This window comes from Empidonax traillii, unplaced genomic scaffold (assembly GCF_003031625.1).
Source record: "Empidonax traillii isolate 1590-97213 ecotype Southwest subspecies unplaced genomic scaffold, ASM303162v1 scaffold131:size1687323, whole genome shotgun sequence".
NCBI lineage: Eukaryota > Metazoa > Chordata > Aves > Passeriformes > Tyrannidae > Empidonax > Empidonax traillii.
Genome location: NW_020955324.1, coordinates 757,299 through 776,239, shown reverse-complemented (window position 1 = coordinate 776,239; position 18,941 = coordinate 757,299). Strand labels below are relative to the sequence as shown.

Genomic DNA, 18,941 nt, shown 5'->3' with positions numbered 1-18,941 from the left:
GGTTCCAGACTTACAGATATTTAAAATGTAAAGGGGAGAAGCTACTGTCTAAAAGCACATTTGGGGGAAGGGGGGGGGGCAGGGGGAAAGTTGTAAAAGCAGAACCTTTTACCTTAAAGTAGGAAAGGATATGCAACTGGAATCCTTTATTCTGATCCACTTAGTAGCATGCTGTTTAATGACTCTAAGTGATAATGTACTTAAATGGTTAATGCAAGGGTTGATCCTCCTCTAAAACTGAGCTGGGAACAAAAGCTGAAATGACTTTTCGAAAGGGAGGGACGGGAGGAATTCTGACCCTTCTCCCGACGCTTTACAACGTGAAACCACAAAGCAATTGAGGAATCAGTGCACGGCATGTGGATTAAAATGCTTCCTAGAAGCAGCTAGTACTGTACATTGCCTCAACCCTCCCTGAACTTTCTCAGTGAATACAGCAGCCTGACAGCCTGGCTTCCCGCTGGGTGGATCCTGCAACTCCAGGAGGGAATGGCACTTCTTGTTTTTAATTAGCAAAGGTGAAAGGTGAATTAAAACTAGCTGTTTGGCAAGTCAGAGCAAGGGGCTGAGTTCTGAAGAGCACCAAGGAGGAGGGTGCTTTCTCCTTTTTTCCTTTTTTTTTTTTTTTTTTTCCTCCCTCCTTCTGTGAATGAATTGCCTTGCAGGAGGGACTGAAAATACAGCTTCTTCCTGAATCCAGTGGCAGAGTTACTAGAGACAGCTCAAGACACAACACTGCAGAGTAACGCCTTGGAATGTCCTCGCACTTTATAAACAATTGTCCTAGGGAGGGAATATTTTTACATGACATTTGCACAGCTTGACAAATGGCTAGCTGAGGCTGTGTGCTGCTCTGATGAACGCTGAATATCACACAGAGATACCCCACAAACTGACCAAAGAGAGACATCTAACTGCACTGGGAAAGTAGAAGTGGAAGTTGGAGCCTTAAAAACACCTCACCAAAACAACAAACAAACATCAGCATTTAAGTGAAGAGAGGAAGAAATTTATCTTGGGCAGGATGGCATCTGCCCAGGACCTTTTAATCCTGACACTGTATGGCTTGTTACTAGAGTTACCGGCTGGATGTCACGCAGCGGATACGAGGCAGCCAAGGTTACGTCTGTCACATAAAGGTAGGTCAGTGTGTCAGGTTTTTAAAGACTTTATGCTAATGCAGATTCATTGACTTCACAGAATGTACTGCATCGGGGTTAAATGATGGTCCTCTGACAGAGTAAAATGTTCCTGTTAAGAAATCTTGTGAAATGTTTCCTGTTACTAGACTGCATCCTTGACTAAGTTTACCGAATTCTGGAAGACTTAAGATACTTACAGTGATGATTTTATACTACTGATATACTCTACCTGAAAGTGTGTTAGATTTGCATGTCATTCTCACTCCATGCTGTAAGCAGGTTGCCAGGTCTCTTAAAAAGAGGGAAAGAAATGGAGAAGATAACCTGAAATTATTGCTGAATAAATGTACTCTTGTGCATCATGTAGCCCTTAAACAATTAGGTGTCTGTTTCACTTTTAGAATTCTATCTGTCTACAAATATAGCTAAGGCAAAAAGACTGAATTCCTGTGAGCCATATGATTCATTTTCTAAACTAGCAAGTGTCATCACACTATAATTAAAATGACTAACTGCCAATGTAAGTCTGTTCGCAGTTTGACTGAGTTACCCAAAGAAAAAAGTGTTATTTTTCCTGACATATGTATGTAGAATACTTACAACTTTTTTGTTTGTTTTAAATTATTTAAGTTTCAGTTACCTGAAGCATGAACCATTCTTCCTTAGCCCATTCAGAGTGTCCTTATTCAGTTCTGGAATGCATGTGATTTAAACTGTTCCCTATGATTTGGGTTTAATCCTGTATATATGTAAAAATACCTGTGCACAACCATGGCATTTCAGTTCTCTGCAGCAGTATATACATTTGTAGGTTGTATACTTGGATATGTATGACAGATAACTATTGCAGTAGGAGCATAACATGCAAATATACAAGATAAACTAATGATTGGCCAATCAATGATGTTTTGATATTACCTTTTATGCATAGATGAAAAGAAAATGTCTTTTTGCTGACATAGTTGGGAATGAGCAAATTCTAATTTACTCAAGAACATTCTGGTAGTTATGCAGTTGATAACTAAGCTGCATCAGTGTGAAGCACATTAGAACACTTACTTTAAGTATGGATAAGATTTAGGAATTAACATCAGCCAGAGTTCCATGTGTTGACAGGTTTACTCTAAACAAGGTTTAATTGTGTTTTATATAGCAAGCTAAATTACCAATTATAAGGAAGGGAGAAGCTGAATAGGATAATTGGTCTGAATGTCTTACTAGGAAGCTATAAGAAATGGGGTTTGCTTTTATAGGGCAGTGAAACACATTTTAAAATAATAAATATTTGTCATGAAAAGCTTTCTTGTAAGTAAAAAATTAATTGCTCTAAATGAAATAAATAATGACCTTTCCTAATATATAAGCCACTCATGTTTTAACCTGTGGTTTGAGAGTACAGTAGGAATGCTGATTATATAATCCTTTCACATCTTTTACTGTTGAAAATCTGCATTTGAAAATTGGTTTATTTCTAGATGTAATTACAAGGGCTATAACTATTATTGATATTTGTTTGCCTCTGATGGGAAAGAGAGATGAGAAAAGCACAGTAAATGAGACAAATAGACCTAGTGTTGTGTTGGTTCAGGACTTTGGCTTAACTGCCAGTTTTGGCAAGCTCCCCACTATGGTGCTGCAACAATTAACTGCTTCTCTGCTCACGTGTAGTACTAATTGCTTTTCTGATCGTTGGAATCAGTATACATTTCACTGCATACTACTTCTCTTTTCAGCAGTCAGCCAGTAATTTGGCCATAACTCATCATAACTCTGATATTTTCAAAGCTATCTTAAACCATCCATTTCTCACAGAGGGCCAAATGAGGGCCCTGCCTAATGGCAGTTCACTCAGATCCAATGGCACAGGAAGATTTGTCCTCATAAATTCCCTCCCATGAAAACACATATTTCACCTTGTACAATACCCCATCTCATTTTTCACACTTACAAAATGTGACTGATTTTACAAGCAGTGTTGCAGTCGGTGAGTGCCTGACCACGTATCCCCAGCCAAAGTTTGGAAATGGCATACCTGCCTGCCACCCTGGGAACAGCTCCTGAAATCCTCCCAGCCAAAAGAATGTAGCAACCAAGCATGAAGACAATAAGCAAATGTTGCTGCTGCATTCACTAATCAAACAGACACAGCAGGAGGGTCCCTCATCTTAATTGCTTTTACTCAGTGGAAAGGCTGCTGTGGGTACCAGGGAGGTGCACGGTAGTTAAAAAGAGGTGGTTGTGCAAACCTCTGTGCACAAAGTTGCACAAAGGATGAAGCCCGCATGTGTAAAGTAGCTGTAAACTCAGTTAAAAATTACACTGCAAAGACCCTGAAACATGAAAGTGAGCGAGTCTGTTCACTGCCTCCCCTTGGAACTGCAGATGCTGGTGTCTAATTGGGATTCAGACCTTTGCAAGATCTGCTAGTGCTGATTGGAAAGTTAAAGGCTTCTGCAACGAGTGTGATGAGGTTATGGACATGAGATTTTTTTGTTATGAAAGAATATTTAACTAGTCTATTTTAAAGTCTTGTTTCTTTAAAGAGCCAGAAGAAGGCTTCCACAAATTAGAGACTCTTTTGATTTTTATAAATTCACAAATTCTCTTTTTTTTTTTTTTTCTTTAAAAGTGATGCTCAGTGAAAGTGAGGTAGTGATCTGACAGTGAATGAGAACCTTTTGCTCTCACTGCAAACCAGACCTTCACCTGCAGCGCACACGTGTCTCCCAACCCACAGCAACAAGATCGGGTCCTAACCCTGGTGCAGAGGGGTCGCCTGATGGATAGGAATACCACAATCCCCTTGCCAATTATTGTGCAACCCGTTTGACTCTATGGCCATTTACTCTGCTTCAGTGGGAGTTAATGGAAGTCCTGCATTCTTGAACTACTGTTAAACCTGTCAAGTCAATGCAAAACAATAACGGTGATTTTAGGTGAGGTAAAAGATGGTCTTTATTCACAGTAAACTCAAACGTGGATTTTGCCATTCCTTTATATGAGATTAGAAATTAATCCTATAACCACCTTGCAGTCATTTTATGGTTCTAACTTCATTTTTAGTAAGTTGAACTATGTTTATGTCCAGTGCTTGGAGGTGTTTTCCTCAAACCATCAGCTTGTGTCTATTAGAAATTTTACACTGCAATTAGTACCACTTCTGGTATTAGTGGTATGATTACACTAAAGGTCAGTGTTTGATGATGACCAGCTAAGATCTGTGTACTCCACTAGCTTCATGTTGATTTGTAGAGATAAAAATGTATTATATCTTGCTCAATATTACAGAGAAATAGATTTCCACATGATTAAGTTATAGGTTGACAACTACATTTAAAAATCATTAGCTCATTTTACATAGGGTACAGACCCTGGCTAACGAGGTGTTAATGGAATCCAAGCTTCAGCCCCTATTCTTTATAGGCTGCTGGTTAAATTCTTTCCCAGTATCCCACAGTTTGAGTTCTTGCAATGGGAAATATACAATTAAGGTGAAATCAGCACACACTGTGTGTTAAAAAGAAACTATTTACATTACAGATTGAAATGGATTGGGTTTCCAGAGGACAGGAGGGATATATTTATATAAGCCTAACAGAGCTGCACTGGAAGCATGAGGACCTGAAAGGCCCATGAAAGATGTAATTGTATAATTCCAGCATTATGCATGGTGTGCTCTGTATTTCTAACTCGTTTTGGATTATTTTTTTCTCTAGTTCATGAATATGGTAAAGAACAAAGGTAATATAGTACGAAAATGAGATGAGTGGTCTGTAAAATTTTGTTGCTGCAATAGGATCTGGTACAGTTAGTTACATGCAGTGATTTGCAGATCTTGAGGGATCTGTTTTCTGTTCTACCCATTACGTTGCTCTTGAGTGACTTGACAAATTTTGGCATTACCTGACCTCAGGTTGTGTAGCTATGCACTGAACACTGCTCTTGTCTGGAAAAAGTACGGTTAAGAAGCAGTTGTGCCTCTCTTACCTATCCAAATATCTCGCTTGCCACTTTCTACAGTTGAGTCAAGCTGCAGAAAGAGAAGACAGAACATAAAAGGAATTCATCTGGGTTAAAAAATTTATTCTCCAAGTATAAATACTTCAAACAAAAGCAGCAGACAGCTAAGGAAGGGAGAGATGAAATTTTGCAGACAAAAAAGTGATATTTTCCATGTATTCAGATTTTAGTATGTAAAAATGTATAATATAAAATATTTAATGTAGAAGAATTTAGGTTTAGTAGGGTTGACTAATCATCTTTGAGGGCTGCTGAGATCTGTTACAGCAGAAAAATGTTTTGTTGCCATTTGCAGGGACCAGAGTTTCAGCACACCTACTTTAGCTTTCTTGACACTTGTAATTTAGAATTTATTTTAACCAACACTAAGAGTTTCACCATGCTTATCCATGGTATCTTACTCTGTCTGTTCTTTAGCTAGGTGGCAGTGAAATTTACTCAGGGGCAAACAATTAAATTGAGTAATAAAAATGTAGGGATTTTTTAGACAGGCATTTCTGAATTCTAAAGTAGGTAGATATATTTAATACAAGCATAGTATTTTCAATTAGTAATCAATTGGCCACATAAATCATGGATAATTCAAGACTAGTCACATAACCCATAACTGCATCATGACTTATTCAATTTCATGCACAAAAATGTTTTCCATTTTTAGCAGCTTTCACTCTGATAGAATTTCGGTTTTAAATGGCTAGGAAAGATTAGTTTTCATACCAAAGCAAATTCAAGTTCAAGAAAGTTGTTAATTCAGCTCGATGTAAATCACTTTGAATTTGTACCAGAATAATTACTTGACTTGTGGTCTTTGCTTACATATAGTCCAGAGAAGTCGATGTCTAAAAAAGATAGATGATATTGTGTATGTGTCTTTAAAACATGTATATATATATATATATATATATATAACAAATTGAAGTTTTTATATTTCTTACAGTGAATTAAAGAACAGTAAAATTCCAAGGGTGTAAGAAGTAAAGGCCTGTATTATGGCTCCACATCTACATGTGTCTGGCTATAAGGGCTGATAACCAGAATTATGAGTGTTTGGAAAAACCAAATGACAAGTAATGTCTTCTTACTCAAATTCTCAAGGCCACATAGAATTCAATCTAAGTTTAGAAATGTCCTAGAGAAATATGCACTCTAGGCCACTTCTAGGGCAGAGAGGAGAGCTTTTACATCCCATCTACCGCTGGACAGGCAACTGATTGTTTACCAAGAATTAGCACAAGATTTAAGTTTATTACTCATCCATATCATAAGAGCTACCTACTAGTAAGTTCAGGAGTGCTTACAAGTAATCCTGGAGTGACTTGCTCACTGAGACAGGAATATTTTTGGCAGAGAATTCATGCTAGTTCCTTTCATAACTGCATTTTGTTGACAAAGGCTTCTGTAGGTATTGCTGTAGCAGAACTCTGAAGCGATAAGCACCGCCGCCGGGGATGCAAGAAGCAGACGGTTTGCTGCCTAACATCAATCACTTGCCTGTTTTTGCTTTAAAGAACTAAGTACCATCTGAAGGTGCAAGACCAGAATATCCTGCATGCTGTAGCTTCTCTGCAGCTAACTCCCTGTTTTCAAAGTGATAACACCATCTGCTATTTTAAACTCTTTATCAGATATTGTACTCATCATTATTTCACTGAGAGCAAGTGTTATATTTTACTGAAATGAAAACAAGATTAATGCTGTTTACATGATTTACAGGATGATGTGCAAGGGTGAGCATCTGTGTCAGGCCTTTTGAGAAACTTTTGGTCAATAAATATTCTAAAAGTGTGCAATGGAAATATTACATATTGTTAAAACTGCTGCCTTGGTTTTCTTCATATAGGCAGGCAAAGATGATGCAGTTATAGCATGCAGACAGCATTAATTAGAAAAAGCATAATTTCTTAAAAAAACTCATAGCCTGAAGGGTTATAGATAATAATCTTCATTTTACAGGGGAAAAAAACAAACCAGCCCTCTTGAGTATACTATTTAAAATGTTTTGTATTGGTTAGTTAATGTTTGGCATTTGTTTAAATCAGTTAAGGATTCAGCATTAAACATGAGAGAACATGTTAAAAGAGAAAAATAATGAAAACGTTGCATTATAAAATATCTGTAGTGCACTTCAACTGTAATTTCAAACTCCTGTAAAGAAAGGACATAATTAACTTTGAAGAAACAATATTTGAGAAGTTTTAAAAAGAAACTTCATCTTTAAATTGGTGAAAAGTTTAAATTGCCATCACCAAGGTACAGTTTAAGGAACTGAACCTACTGAGGTTGTTGCATACATTAATACAAATGAAATTATCAGGATTCTCTCAGAGCACAGCTTCAAAAACAAATATTACCAACTTATTGTTTCCCCACTTTTATCATCTCACAAATTGACAAATTCATATTCCCCTTGATCTCTGTTCTTCTGATCGTCCTCAAGGCTACAAATTCTTATTTTGGAAGAGATTTCTCCTTGTTAAAAAAATTCAGTTGAAGGCTGTCTTCAATGTGCTTCTCCTCGAAGCATCTTCTGTTAGTTTCAGCTATAAATTGATATGCTTTCACTCATGCTGCATCCCTTTGGCAAACTGTTTTATAGCAGTCGAAAGACTATTTTTTTTCCTTTCTAAACAATGTAAAGCAGGAATGTATCATTATGTATTCAAGTTTTTTTCTTACTCAGTGGTGATTTTCATGCCTATAAAAATCACCCAAGCAAAAGTATTTTGAGATAGATTTTTGGGTTTTTCTTTTGAAGAAACAATATTGCCAACACAAGGAATGGTTTCTCTGGTTTTTTTTCTCAGGGTTTCTCGGTGCCATTTTGATGTCCTTTTCAAAGGATTTGTAAATTGCAGCATGTTACAACTGAGCGTTTAAATACACTGTTTAGCTGCACTGCTCTTGGTGAATATAAAATCTTAGTGACAAATCTTTGTTGCTCTTCTAGTAAATTCATTCTTATTTCACCTGCAATTCACAGGACCTCCAGAGTGCATGTCAAAGGTTTCTTTTACAATTTCTGTGCAAGTATGTACAGGAGGTCTGCAACCACAAAGTTGTCAACGAAGGGATGCCTGCCAAACATCTTGGCCCTGGCATGACATCCATCCTGTGTGTCTAGCCAATAGCTGCAAAACTTGGATTGCTCGTGTAGCTGAAAAGTAATTTTTCGTGGAATAACAGTTGAATCTCATCTTAAAATTACTTTTTATTAGTCTCAGGTGAAAGCAGATAATTGGCTGTTGTTTCTGTCATCTCTTGCTACCTTGTCTCAGTAGAGTACTTGGCATGCTTTATTACCTCTTCTGTCAATCAGAATCTGCTCAGCTCCTATTAAAAGTCAGTAAGAGTCATCTAGTTACATGTAATGGCTTAAGACTTGTTCCTGAATGCAATGCTGTGTTTCAGACTGAAATTTCATTTGCCCCATGAAAGTGCCATCCTTTTACCTTGTAAACTCCACAGTCCAAAATCAATTACATTTACCAGGGAGCAGAAATAGTCTGTCATGTTGCCTCTTTCCTTCCAAGGAGAAATGTGATGCAGTCACTCATCTGCCTGTTAGTGGTGGAGTCCTGGTACTTAGATCTCCATTATCAAGGAAAGATTTAGAAACTGAAGTCTTGAGTACTCCCGTGGGTTAAAAAGTCAGCACCAAGGAAACCCTGTAATGGTCTAATGGCAAAGGCTAGTTTGCCATAGACATGTAACATTCAAAAATTATGTTAACATTCTTAGTTGAATTTGCTTGAAACAAGCTTTCATATCAGAAACCTAATTGTGAAGGACACATTTCCAGTCAAGGAAGATTATATGACAAATATGAGACTTGTCTGCTTTGTGCAGTCTATTATAGTTCAAAAGATCCTTATGAATACTTAATGTCAAAATGCAGAAAAAAATTAAAGGCCAAAAGTTTCATTTATGAAAAATAAAAATAATAAAAAAAACCCCAAACTCAACCAAACAATGCCTGTTAGTCAAAACTGGGAGAAACTAAAAGATGTCACTGATGACTTCTCATAGCTCTTCAGCCTGAGCAGAAGATGTTCATTATTTATAAGAACTTGATGACAAGCAATATATATTACTCTTCAGACTGTGATTTGGCAGGAACAGCTAAGAAAAAAGTTGTTAATGATCCTTATGAAATCATGTTGCTAACATTTTTACTTCATCAGTAATGAAGAATTTCAGGTTTCGGGAAATTCACTTGTTCAGTTCAGCATTTGCAGTTTACCTTCTCTTTCTATTTTATTTTAAATCTCCCGAAATATATTTGCATACAAATATAAAAGATTGTCAACCTGATGGTTCCAGTATGATGAGGATTTTTGGGATTAATTTTTTTTTCTTTTGCAAACTGTTTGCAAAGTAACTCTGTAAACTAAGGAACCAGCGCCTCCAAGATAGGCATTCAGGGAAAGATTTCACTCGTTTTAACATCCTTAATGTATCTATTCTCTACTTCTTCTGTGTTTATTTTTATCTAAAGGATTCCTGACTTCATACTGTGAAGCAATTGAAGCTTCTGTGGGGAGTCAAACAATGGGCTTTTTACTGTTGCTAAGTTCGCTTTATAGGCTTTCTCTTCCAACACATTTGTTTAATAGGCCTAGTAAAATGTTGAATGCAGCTGTAAATATATCTTTTATTTGTTGATGTGCAATAAACATCACAGGGATGTTGGCCTTTTCTTATTCTGATCTTTCTGACACTGATGAAAGGAAATTGTACAAAATGAATGAAAAGTGCCTTAAACTGATTGCAGAAAACAACAATCCCCACATACCTAGGGGTTAGTACCTTGTTTCTCTTTTAACAGATGGTTTCTCCCAGCAGTGTTACTAAAACTTAATAATAGTAAAATAATAGGTTACTTGATGTGAGGGGATTATTCCAGATAGCACTATTCACTGAGGTCATCACTGAAGGTCATTTTTCATCCAGAAAGCTAAAGGTTAGCAAGCATTGCTCAATTCCATGAGCTCCTGCAACTCTTTAGTTATGATTAAGCCAAGTGCTTTCCTGTGGGTGTATTGGTAAAAGCCAAGAGTAAAGGAAAATAAACCCATTCCTTTATATATTAAATATTTCATCTAGGTTGATTGAGAATGGTATGATGCAAAGCTTGAAAATATGTGTTGTCTGGGAGCCCAGAAAGACGTAAGCTGTCTTAGAGATCTTGTTCTTATTAATGTTGTTGCTGAAAAAATGTCTTGTCTTTACGTGTCTGTGTTTACATGCAGTAAGTCATGATTTTCTCTTCTCTCCTTATCTCAGGCATGGCCATGTCCTCCTGCATATTTTCAGGTTACACAAGCATCTGGGATCATAGTCGTTTCTAAACATGCTATTGAGATGGTGTTAAAGTATTCAGCAGGTTGAGCATTTATTATAGCTCAGAACTAGGCTGTAAACACTCCCAGGCTCTTTACTGATTCCATAGTATTCCTTGTTGAGTGACTACAGCTTCTGTGGGTTAACACTCAAGCACTGAAATAGGTTATTTAGTTTCTAAAATACTTGATTTTTTGTAAATAAACACTTCACAGTAAAGAGTGGTTCTCCAACTATAGCTCTGAATGTAGCGCAGTATCCTTAAATTCTACTGCTAAATATATGAACCCTTTAATACAAAAATAGAAGAGGGACCTGATTTCATTGTTACTAAGGACAATAGCAAATCTCTCACAAACTTTTGTGATGAAAAAGTTGACAAGATATTCCTTGTTCCTGACCTTTCTTTCTGAAAGAGGTGATCCATTTGTTTGCTGCACTACATCTAAAAGTGTGCTTCTGTCTCTCCTGAGTTTAGGAAGATAATAGTCACCTTAAAGCAGAGGCCTTGCTTACAGTCTGATAAAAGTAGGTAAGATGGATTTGAGGTGAACGTCTGATGATAAGTCTAGCATGTTGCACATCCAAGGATAAAACCCTTTGCCAGGACTGACCTACTGCAGAGTTTACAAGCAGCAGCACTATTGTCCTGATAAAGTATAAGTGAAGCTGTTATTATTAATTAGTATTTCTTTGATCTAATAATTTTCTGGAAGATGAGGATGGAGGTGTAGTGGCTCTCACAGCTGCTGGACACAGCTATCTCTGGACCACAGTAATGACCGTTGTGCTCTGCATCTGCTTTGGTGCACAATATGCTGATTTAGATTAAGCTTGATATGCTTAGGTTAAGTAGCTTTGGTTTACACTAAATTGATGGCCTATCATGTTGAAATAGGTGAACCACTCACAGCTTCCTTTCAGAGCTCAGCTAAGAGCTGAGACCAAGAAGCAGTAAAAATTTAGGTTATATACAAGCTGTTTGTTATTTCCACAGCACACAAAGTGGCCTTATAGACTATATCCTAAAACTTTGATTCTATAAATATTTGGTCGTGTGTGTACCTTTAATTAGAAAAATTAGTCCATTGATTAAAAGTTAAGTTGGGGTTTTTTGCAAGATCAAAGTCTAAGACACAGATTCTTTGAGGCAATCTCTGTAGCGTGGTTGATTAAAGTCAATCATGACAAAAGTTGTTCTATTTTGCCCATACCCCCAGCATTACCAAGCAACACTAAACACTGACAATTTTGATTAATGTGTATAATTTCACTTTCCACTTTATTCTATGATTAAACACTTATGAAAAACTTGATACTTACAACTTACCTTGTTCTATTGTTATCAAGATAATGGTATTTTTAGAAGATGCTTCTTTGATGATTTTATAGAAGTTGTAATATGTGTGGGTACATGTCATTTAGAATTGTGAAATAGATATTACAAGTGCTATATGTGGTCTCTGTAATTTTCTTGACACGGAGCAACCCCTTAACTTTCTTAGAAAATGTAACAAATTACTTCATAATATCAGGTTAATGGATTGGAATTTTTTTTTGTGGTTTCACATTTATTGCTTTAATGTGTAATAGCACTAAAACCCTTGAGCTGTAAAATTAGATCTCTGGGCTGTTGAAAACTCCTTGTCCTCTTAATTTAAAAGTAAAACAAAAAGCTTACAGCATGGAGATTTGAAAATAATAGTAACTAATGTTTATACATTCTTGTGAAACGGCTCCTGAATTGTGCTGTGAAGTTGACAGCAGCACAGAAATGCTCTACCTTGGGATTGCTGAAAGGTAACAGACACATTGACATGTACTGATATCTGATACTATTGCCTGGGAGTGTTGTAGGGACCCATGGGGAATATGTGAAAGTTAAACTTGTCATGTCCTAGCATGTTTTATATTTTAAATGGTGTAAACTATAAATTAAAGCACAGAAAGTATATTTCTAGTCTATGATGGAAAGGTGCTTCAGAGTTTTTCTGAATTAGCCACAGACTATATGAATGACTGTAGCCTTGCTTCAGCCTTGCTGCCTCTGTGTTTAACTGTTGGTAAGTTTCTACAAATTTTGATTTCTGTACAAATTTTGCTGCATTGATTTTGCTTTATAAGTGTTTGGTCCTTCAGTCTCTAAGGTCTGCTCTTGCAAGCATTGCAATTTTGATGGTAGAGGTTAGGCATTACAGCATCCACCTGAGCCCCATAATTATGCTTCCAAGTGCATTACAGCAGCACAGGGTAACAGTGTGTTTCTGTTGGCATCTTGGAGTTCTGTAGTTGCTTTCACAGGGGTTGTAATAATGCTGATACTACTTACTCACTATAGAATTGTTTACAGACTTTTAAAAATGCATCTGAGAGCACTAAAGGGTGAAGGTAGACCCCAAGAGCAGGTTGCATAATTGGATTAGAAAGCCCTCAGGCTGACCTTAATTCTGTTGGTTGGACAAGACTTATTCCTAACCCTCAGAATTTACTGATTTTTAACCCTCATAAAGACCTCACAGCTGCTGGTAGCTAGCTTGGATGGTGAACTCCAGAGATCTGATATGATGTTTGTAGAAGTTATGGTACCCATAAAACATGGGTACCATAACTTCTACAAACCAAATCCTTTTATAATTAAATTCTTTCTTTTGGGAAAGATGAAAACTTTCCTTTCATTGAAGATTTCTCTGTTGGGTTGATTAGATCACCAATAATGTGTTAATAGTCTATTAGATTTCAGAAATCTGGATGCATTTTGAAATTTTATGATAAATTTCCAACAAGCTGCTGGGATCCTCTAGTATTTGTCTTGCTAAATCTCATTATTTTTTTCCGAGTAGAATTATACAACCTATGTGTGAGAAGAAAGCTTCTTTCCATATACCTGTTGTTTTGCCTAGTGAGACTGAAACGCCTTTGAGTAGCATGACACGGACAACAGGAAATATGAACTAGGACATGTCTCAATAGCAGGCAAAAATTAAAGTAGAAGACAAACTTTAAAAGAGAAAGAAATGTATTCCAGCCTCCTATATCCTTATATCACACATCCCTTGGGTTTCTCCTTTTTGCTCCTCTGCTGAAGTAGTCTGAGACCTTTTCTTTATCACTAGCTTTTTTAGTATCTTCACTTATTAACAAAAAACTTAATTCTTCCAAAGTCATACTCACCTTTCTTTATCCCAAATATTTTCCTACAGCAGCACACAGAATTTTATCCCATGCACTTAAATCTCCCTTTCAGAATCTCCCTCTCAGGTAACCTTCAACAGTATTTCTTCAACACTTTTTACTTCTTAACCACTTCTTTGATTCCCCAGGTGGGCCAAAACTAGCAGAGGTATAATTGTGTCTGCATGTGCTTGTTGGCTGGTCAGTTTGCATGTGCTAATTGACTAGTTGTCTGCTAATTGTATTAATTGGATAATGAGTTGGTTCTCCTTTATGGTTAAAGGACTGAGGAGTATTTCAGTTTCTTAACTGGTGATTTTCATGACACTTGGAAAAACTTAATGTTTTGAAGACTGCCCTTACTCCTCACCCTTTTCCCACAAAGTTTGAAATTGCTCAGCAGGATCTTATGTCTCATGGGGAACATGGATTGCATCACCAACTGGCAGAGTGTTCCAGAATAGGTCATTTTCTTACGAAATTAGACTTATTTTCGTCACAAGAGAATCAAATAATCTTTACTATGATCATTTATCTCCTTTGGTTGTTCCAAACTGGTAATTCTCACTAGCTAAATGTGTGGACTAGCACTTTTAAAGAAGACCAGACAGCTGGGCTAGTGAGACAAAGCTTCATCTACCCTAAATCAAACCCACTATATCAGTAAGTTTTTACCAAAAGACTTGTTAACATGAACAGTTAAAAAACCAAGCTGCTCAGGCTAGCAGCTGACAAGTGTGTAGACAAGCAAGATAAAAAATAAAATCTATGGGTATCTGAGCACATTATAATTTAGACGTAATAACAAAAAACCATCCTCTATTTATTTTGTATTATCTTAGATGGTGTCATTCACAGCCCTGAGTGATAAACTAGTAATAAATTGTTATATGCTGTGCTAACAAGCAGTTTTATTTATCAGTAACCTCCAAAGTACTTAAGTACAGCATTTTATTTTAAGTGCTTTGAGATACTAAGTTAGATAAATTAGCCTTTTTTCCTTTTATTGATTGTGCTGGAAATGCATTCCAAAAATTCTACTGTGCTGATGAACCCAAATTTTTCCTTAAACTGCTGTCATTTATTCTTTAGTAATGTTTATCTAGATACTCCTAATTAACTTCTATTTTGCAGATAGTTTAGGAATGTTAAAGCAAGGCTTGCTGTCTCTCAGTTGTCAGAAACAGTAACAACACTTTGAAAGGGAAAATGGTGGGTGTTGTCCTTCAGTTCTAGTCTCCACAAGAATGCTTTGTTTTGCTCATAGTTAAGTATTTAATTCAAAAATTCCATGTGAACTGTCTTAGTGATGACTGCCATATTAATGAGATACAACATTTTTCTTTGAAGTCCTAGAATTTGAAGTTTAGGAATAAATATTACTTTTTAAAAATTTTAAAAATTATAATCTTCAGCAGTGTAAAGAATTCTTAGAAACAATAATGGACAGTAAATTGAAAGAGCTTTGCTTCTATTTCTGGAAATATTACCTGCTGTTTTGAAAACTCTGATCCACCATTAGAAGAGTTTCCGAGTTTGGCAAAATTCCATTTTTTGATGAACCTCAATAAACTTAATACGTTATCATTGAGTCGAAGTGATGCTTTTTCTCTAGGATAGAGGTTTATTATTATTACTTGAAACAGCTATGTCTTGAACAATTATTTCCTTAAATTATTGTGGTGAAGAACAACTGCAAAGCAAATGTTCAGTTGCTCGTTTATCCCAAGGTAGTGTACATGACTCACATCCTGCAGATGACTTACCTGGGTTTGAGTTTGGCTACACCTTCTTCAGATTTTACTGTAGATTTGCAAATCGCAAATGCAGGACTCAGGAACAGAGTCTGCAATGGTTTAACAAGTCTCATGTCATCTGGGTGCACGTTTACAGAGTGCTCTGAATATAAACTAAAGAAACTTCACAGAATAGTTGTTAATTTGAGGCCAAAATTACTTGATTTGGACTCATCCATTCACCACAAGTCAGCTGAGCCATGTTAACTTGTCATCTCATCATAGCTTGGTCATGCATCAAAACCCCATCAGTTCCTGTCCATAGTTTGTTCTCTTCTGTTGGGTTCAGTAGGCTGTTTCTTTCTTTCAAAAAGATTTCTACTTGATGAAAAAAAAAAAAAAATCTAAGACTTGTTGTTTTGCTAGTGGAGTTTTTAAAATTAATTTTCCTGATTTTTAAGGTCTAGAAATACGTATGATTGGTATCATGTGTTTAAGTAGCTTCCAACTAGTAATAGAAGGATTTAAATTATGTCTGTCCTTTTATTTTTACTACAAGTTTCACTTTTGGTTTTGAATGTCTTCTGAAATGTCAGATCATAAGGTTAATTTTTCTCTTTTTTTTTTTTTAATTTTTAAAATATTATTCCCCCTCTAAGAGAATGAAATTTAATTCTGTTGTGGTCACTATTACTTAATGTCTCAAGTATACCTATTTTTTCAATTTCCGACTAACGTTTCCTTAGACATGTTCCAGAACAAGCCATTCCCAGAAGGAATCATTTAACATGCAAACCAGAATTTCTTTATATGTTTTCTTTATTATGCCAGATAATCAGTTCACAAAAGGGATGTTCAATATATATTTTTAATATAATATTATTCTTTTTTGTACCCTCACTGATCTCAACCGTTACTGTGTTATTAACATTCTCTCCAGTCAAACTAGTACCATGTCCTCATGGTTCTCTCCATGTTCTCTACAGACATTGGTTCAAGAAATAAATGCACTTCTTATATTTTAGAATATACATACTTTGTTTCAACAGTTGTATTATGTATTGCTTTTTGCTTGTATACCATAGAGGTGTTTCTACACATTCTTTTGGGGCGTATGCCTCTTGCTCAGTTTTGGGGGTCTGGAATGAGAAAAGCTTAGAGCTTAGAACAGAGGATTTGCTGTCATGTCTGCTTATTTTAAAATTGAAAACAAATTTGAAAATACAGAAAGCAGCAGCTAACTTTTCAGCTCAAGGTACAGGATTTACTTTGACCTAACAAACCAATTTAGGGGAATTTAATTAATTTCAATGAGTTATTACATTTTAGTTGCACGTGCTTAAAACTTCAAGAAAGTATCAGTTTTTGCTTAGGGCAATTTTTATTTAATGTCTGAATAAGTAACAGGTTTACTTTTGGCTTCCAAAGCTGTCAACTTTTTTCAGAGATGAACTTTACTTTTTTTATTTGTTCCTTTAAACTTCCACTGGAACCTGGAAAAGGTCTAAAGAATTCCAGTAGCAGTAAGTTGTATGTTAACTCTGAGACATGGGCAAACACCAACTGAATTGTAGTTAAAATGATTCAACTTTTCATCTAAGACAAATGTAAGCTCTCAATATGCAATAAATTCATGGGTCAAATTTATTTGGAAAAGTTGATAGACTATATTTCTAATGTACTGTTCAGGCTATCCAGAGTTTAATAACAGATGAAACTTTTTTTCTTCCCTTGGATATCTGGAAAGAGAGTGACATAATTGAACAGCACAATAGATCATTCATGACTACTTAATAAGTGGCATGTTTTTGTTTTCCCAAGCTGAGCATGTCTAAATTGAATACTCTTGTGTCTGGTTTTTGTGCTAAAAGCATAGATTCCTTTGGATAAGGATTTTATAAGGATGACTGATTATATAAGAATATGTGGAACTTGTTCTGAGTTGTAAAAATCAGTGCATAATGAAATATCTGATGAATAATACATTGTATTCTATATAATTTTAAGATTAACTTGTCTTTCAGATGTTGACCAAATAGTTATAGAAAATTATTCTATAGAAAATGGGAAGAGACAGGACAAGACCTCCTTACTTAAATATACATTACAGTTGTATTAATTCTTGTATGCATTAAGATCAGTTGGACAAGATTTGAGGTATATATCACACGAGGAAGCTCAAGTTCGGCATATCCTCTGAACATGTGTTTGGGACTTCTGTGAACATATCCTCTGACGTTTTAGTGCTTCAGTTGGCTGAGTCTCTTGTGACCTTTTCCAGATTTTGAGGCAATGGTGTTTTTGAAAGCTCAATTAGTTTTGTGTTCACTGCATCCTCACTGCAAAATTAGGACAGAACTAGATCATATACCACAGCCCGAACTGGGCTTTTCAGTTTGTTTGCAACACTCCTAAACTTAAGATAAGGTTTCTATTATGAATGAGAACCTTATAAAAATCCAAATTAACAAGGTAGTGAAGAAGAGTGAAGATGTGTGATCTTTTCAAATATTAATTCTTTCTTTCTGTTCAAAGCTAACTATCATCAAGCTTTAGAAGCATGCTGATGTTTTTACTGTTTGGGAAGTAAAGCTGAGTTAAGGCTCTGGTGGTTACTAATCATGTTCAGGGGGAGTATTTCTCTTTGATTCATAAAGTAGTATGACGAAGTTATTTTTCTGGATTTTTATGAATCCACACCCAGTTTCTGGTTGTTTATGTTTCTACAGTCCATTTGAGTGATTCCTGTAGTTCTGTGCTCTTAGGACTCTTGCTGGACCTATAAGAGAAAAGAAATATTTTGTGAGCACTCACTGGAACAATTTCAAGGGTGTAAGGAGGAAAGGAAAAGGAAAAAGTAATTTCTTGGTGTCTCCTCCCATCTCACCTCCAAAAAATTAGAAAAAAAAGCAAACAGAAAACCTCCAAAACTCCTAAAAAAACACTGGAATTGGCTTCAAGATGGTACAGATTAATGTGTTGAAAGTGGGTAAGGCTGTGCCACATTTCCTCTGGCATGATTTTATAAAATTACCTCATCAGGCTTTGTGCCTATACATACTCCCATCACCCTCATGCTACATCCAGAATCATGATGTGTATATTATTCCCATCTTGTGAGGATTCATGATGAGAATTCACGGTAAGAATCCAGGTCAAGAGAGTAGAAATTTAGGGAGGAGAAACTAAAAGTTTCATCTAAACTGGTATATCAATATCTGCGTAATCTTGACCTGTATTTGCTGTATTTTAAAATGCTGTCCCACATTGCAGAGTTAGAGACACATATCCACTGAACAAATGGGTGGTTTTCTTACTCTTTCAGGTCTACAATCAGTAGAACAGATGGGTTATCTTCCTCAGTAGGACCCTCTTAATCTAACTGAAATGCTAATTGTCATGCTGTGAGATCACAATACTACAGTTGATGTGGAAACATAACATCTGAGAGAACTGCAGAAAAGACCTTGTACCTGAAAGCTTGTTGCTTTTTCTGACTCTTTTGTCATTAGAAGTTGTAGCCTCTTTGTTT

The 18,941-nt window shown here is 36.1% G+C and overlaps 1 protein-coding gene across 1 annotated transcript in view; it reads left to right on the top strand.

Annotated features, from left to right (window-relative positions):
- Positions 1-623: 623 nt before the first annotated feature.
- SEMA3E (semaphorin 3E) overlaps positions 624-18,941 on the top strand; it is a 136,056-nt gene continuing 117,738 nt past the window's right edge. The window contains exon 1 of the mRNA XM_027883659.1: positions 624-1,139. Coding sequence (XP_027739460.1) covers positions 1,025-1,139 — 115 coding nt within the window. The 5' untranslated portion in view covers positions 624-1,024. The remainder of the gene's footprint in view (positions 1,140-18,941) is intronic.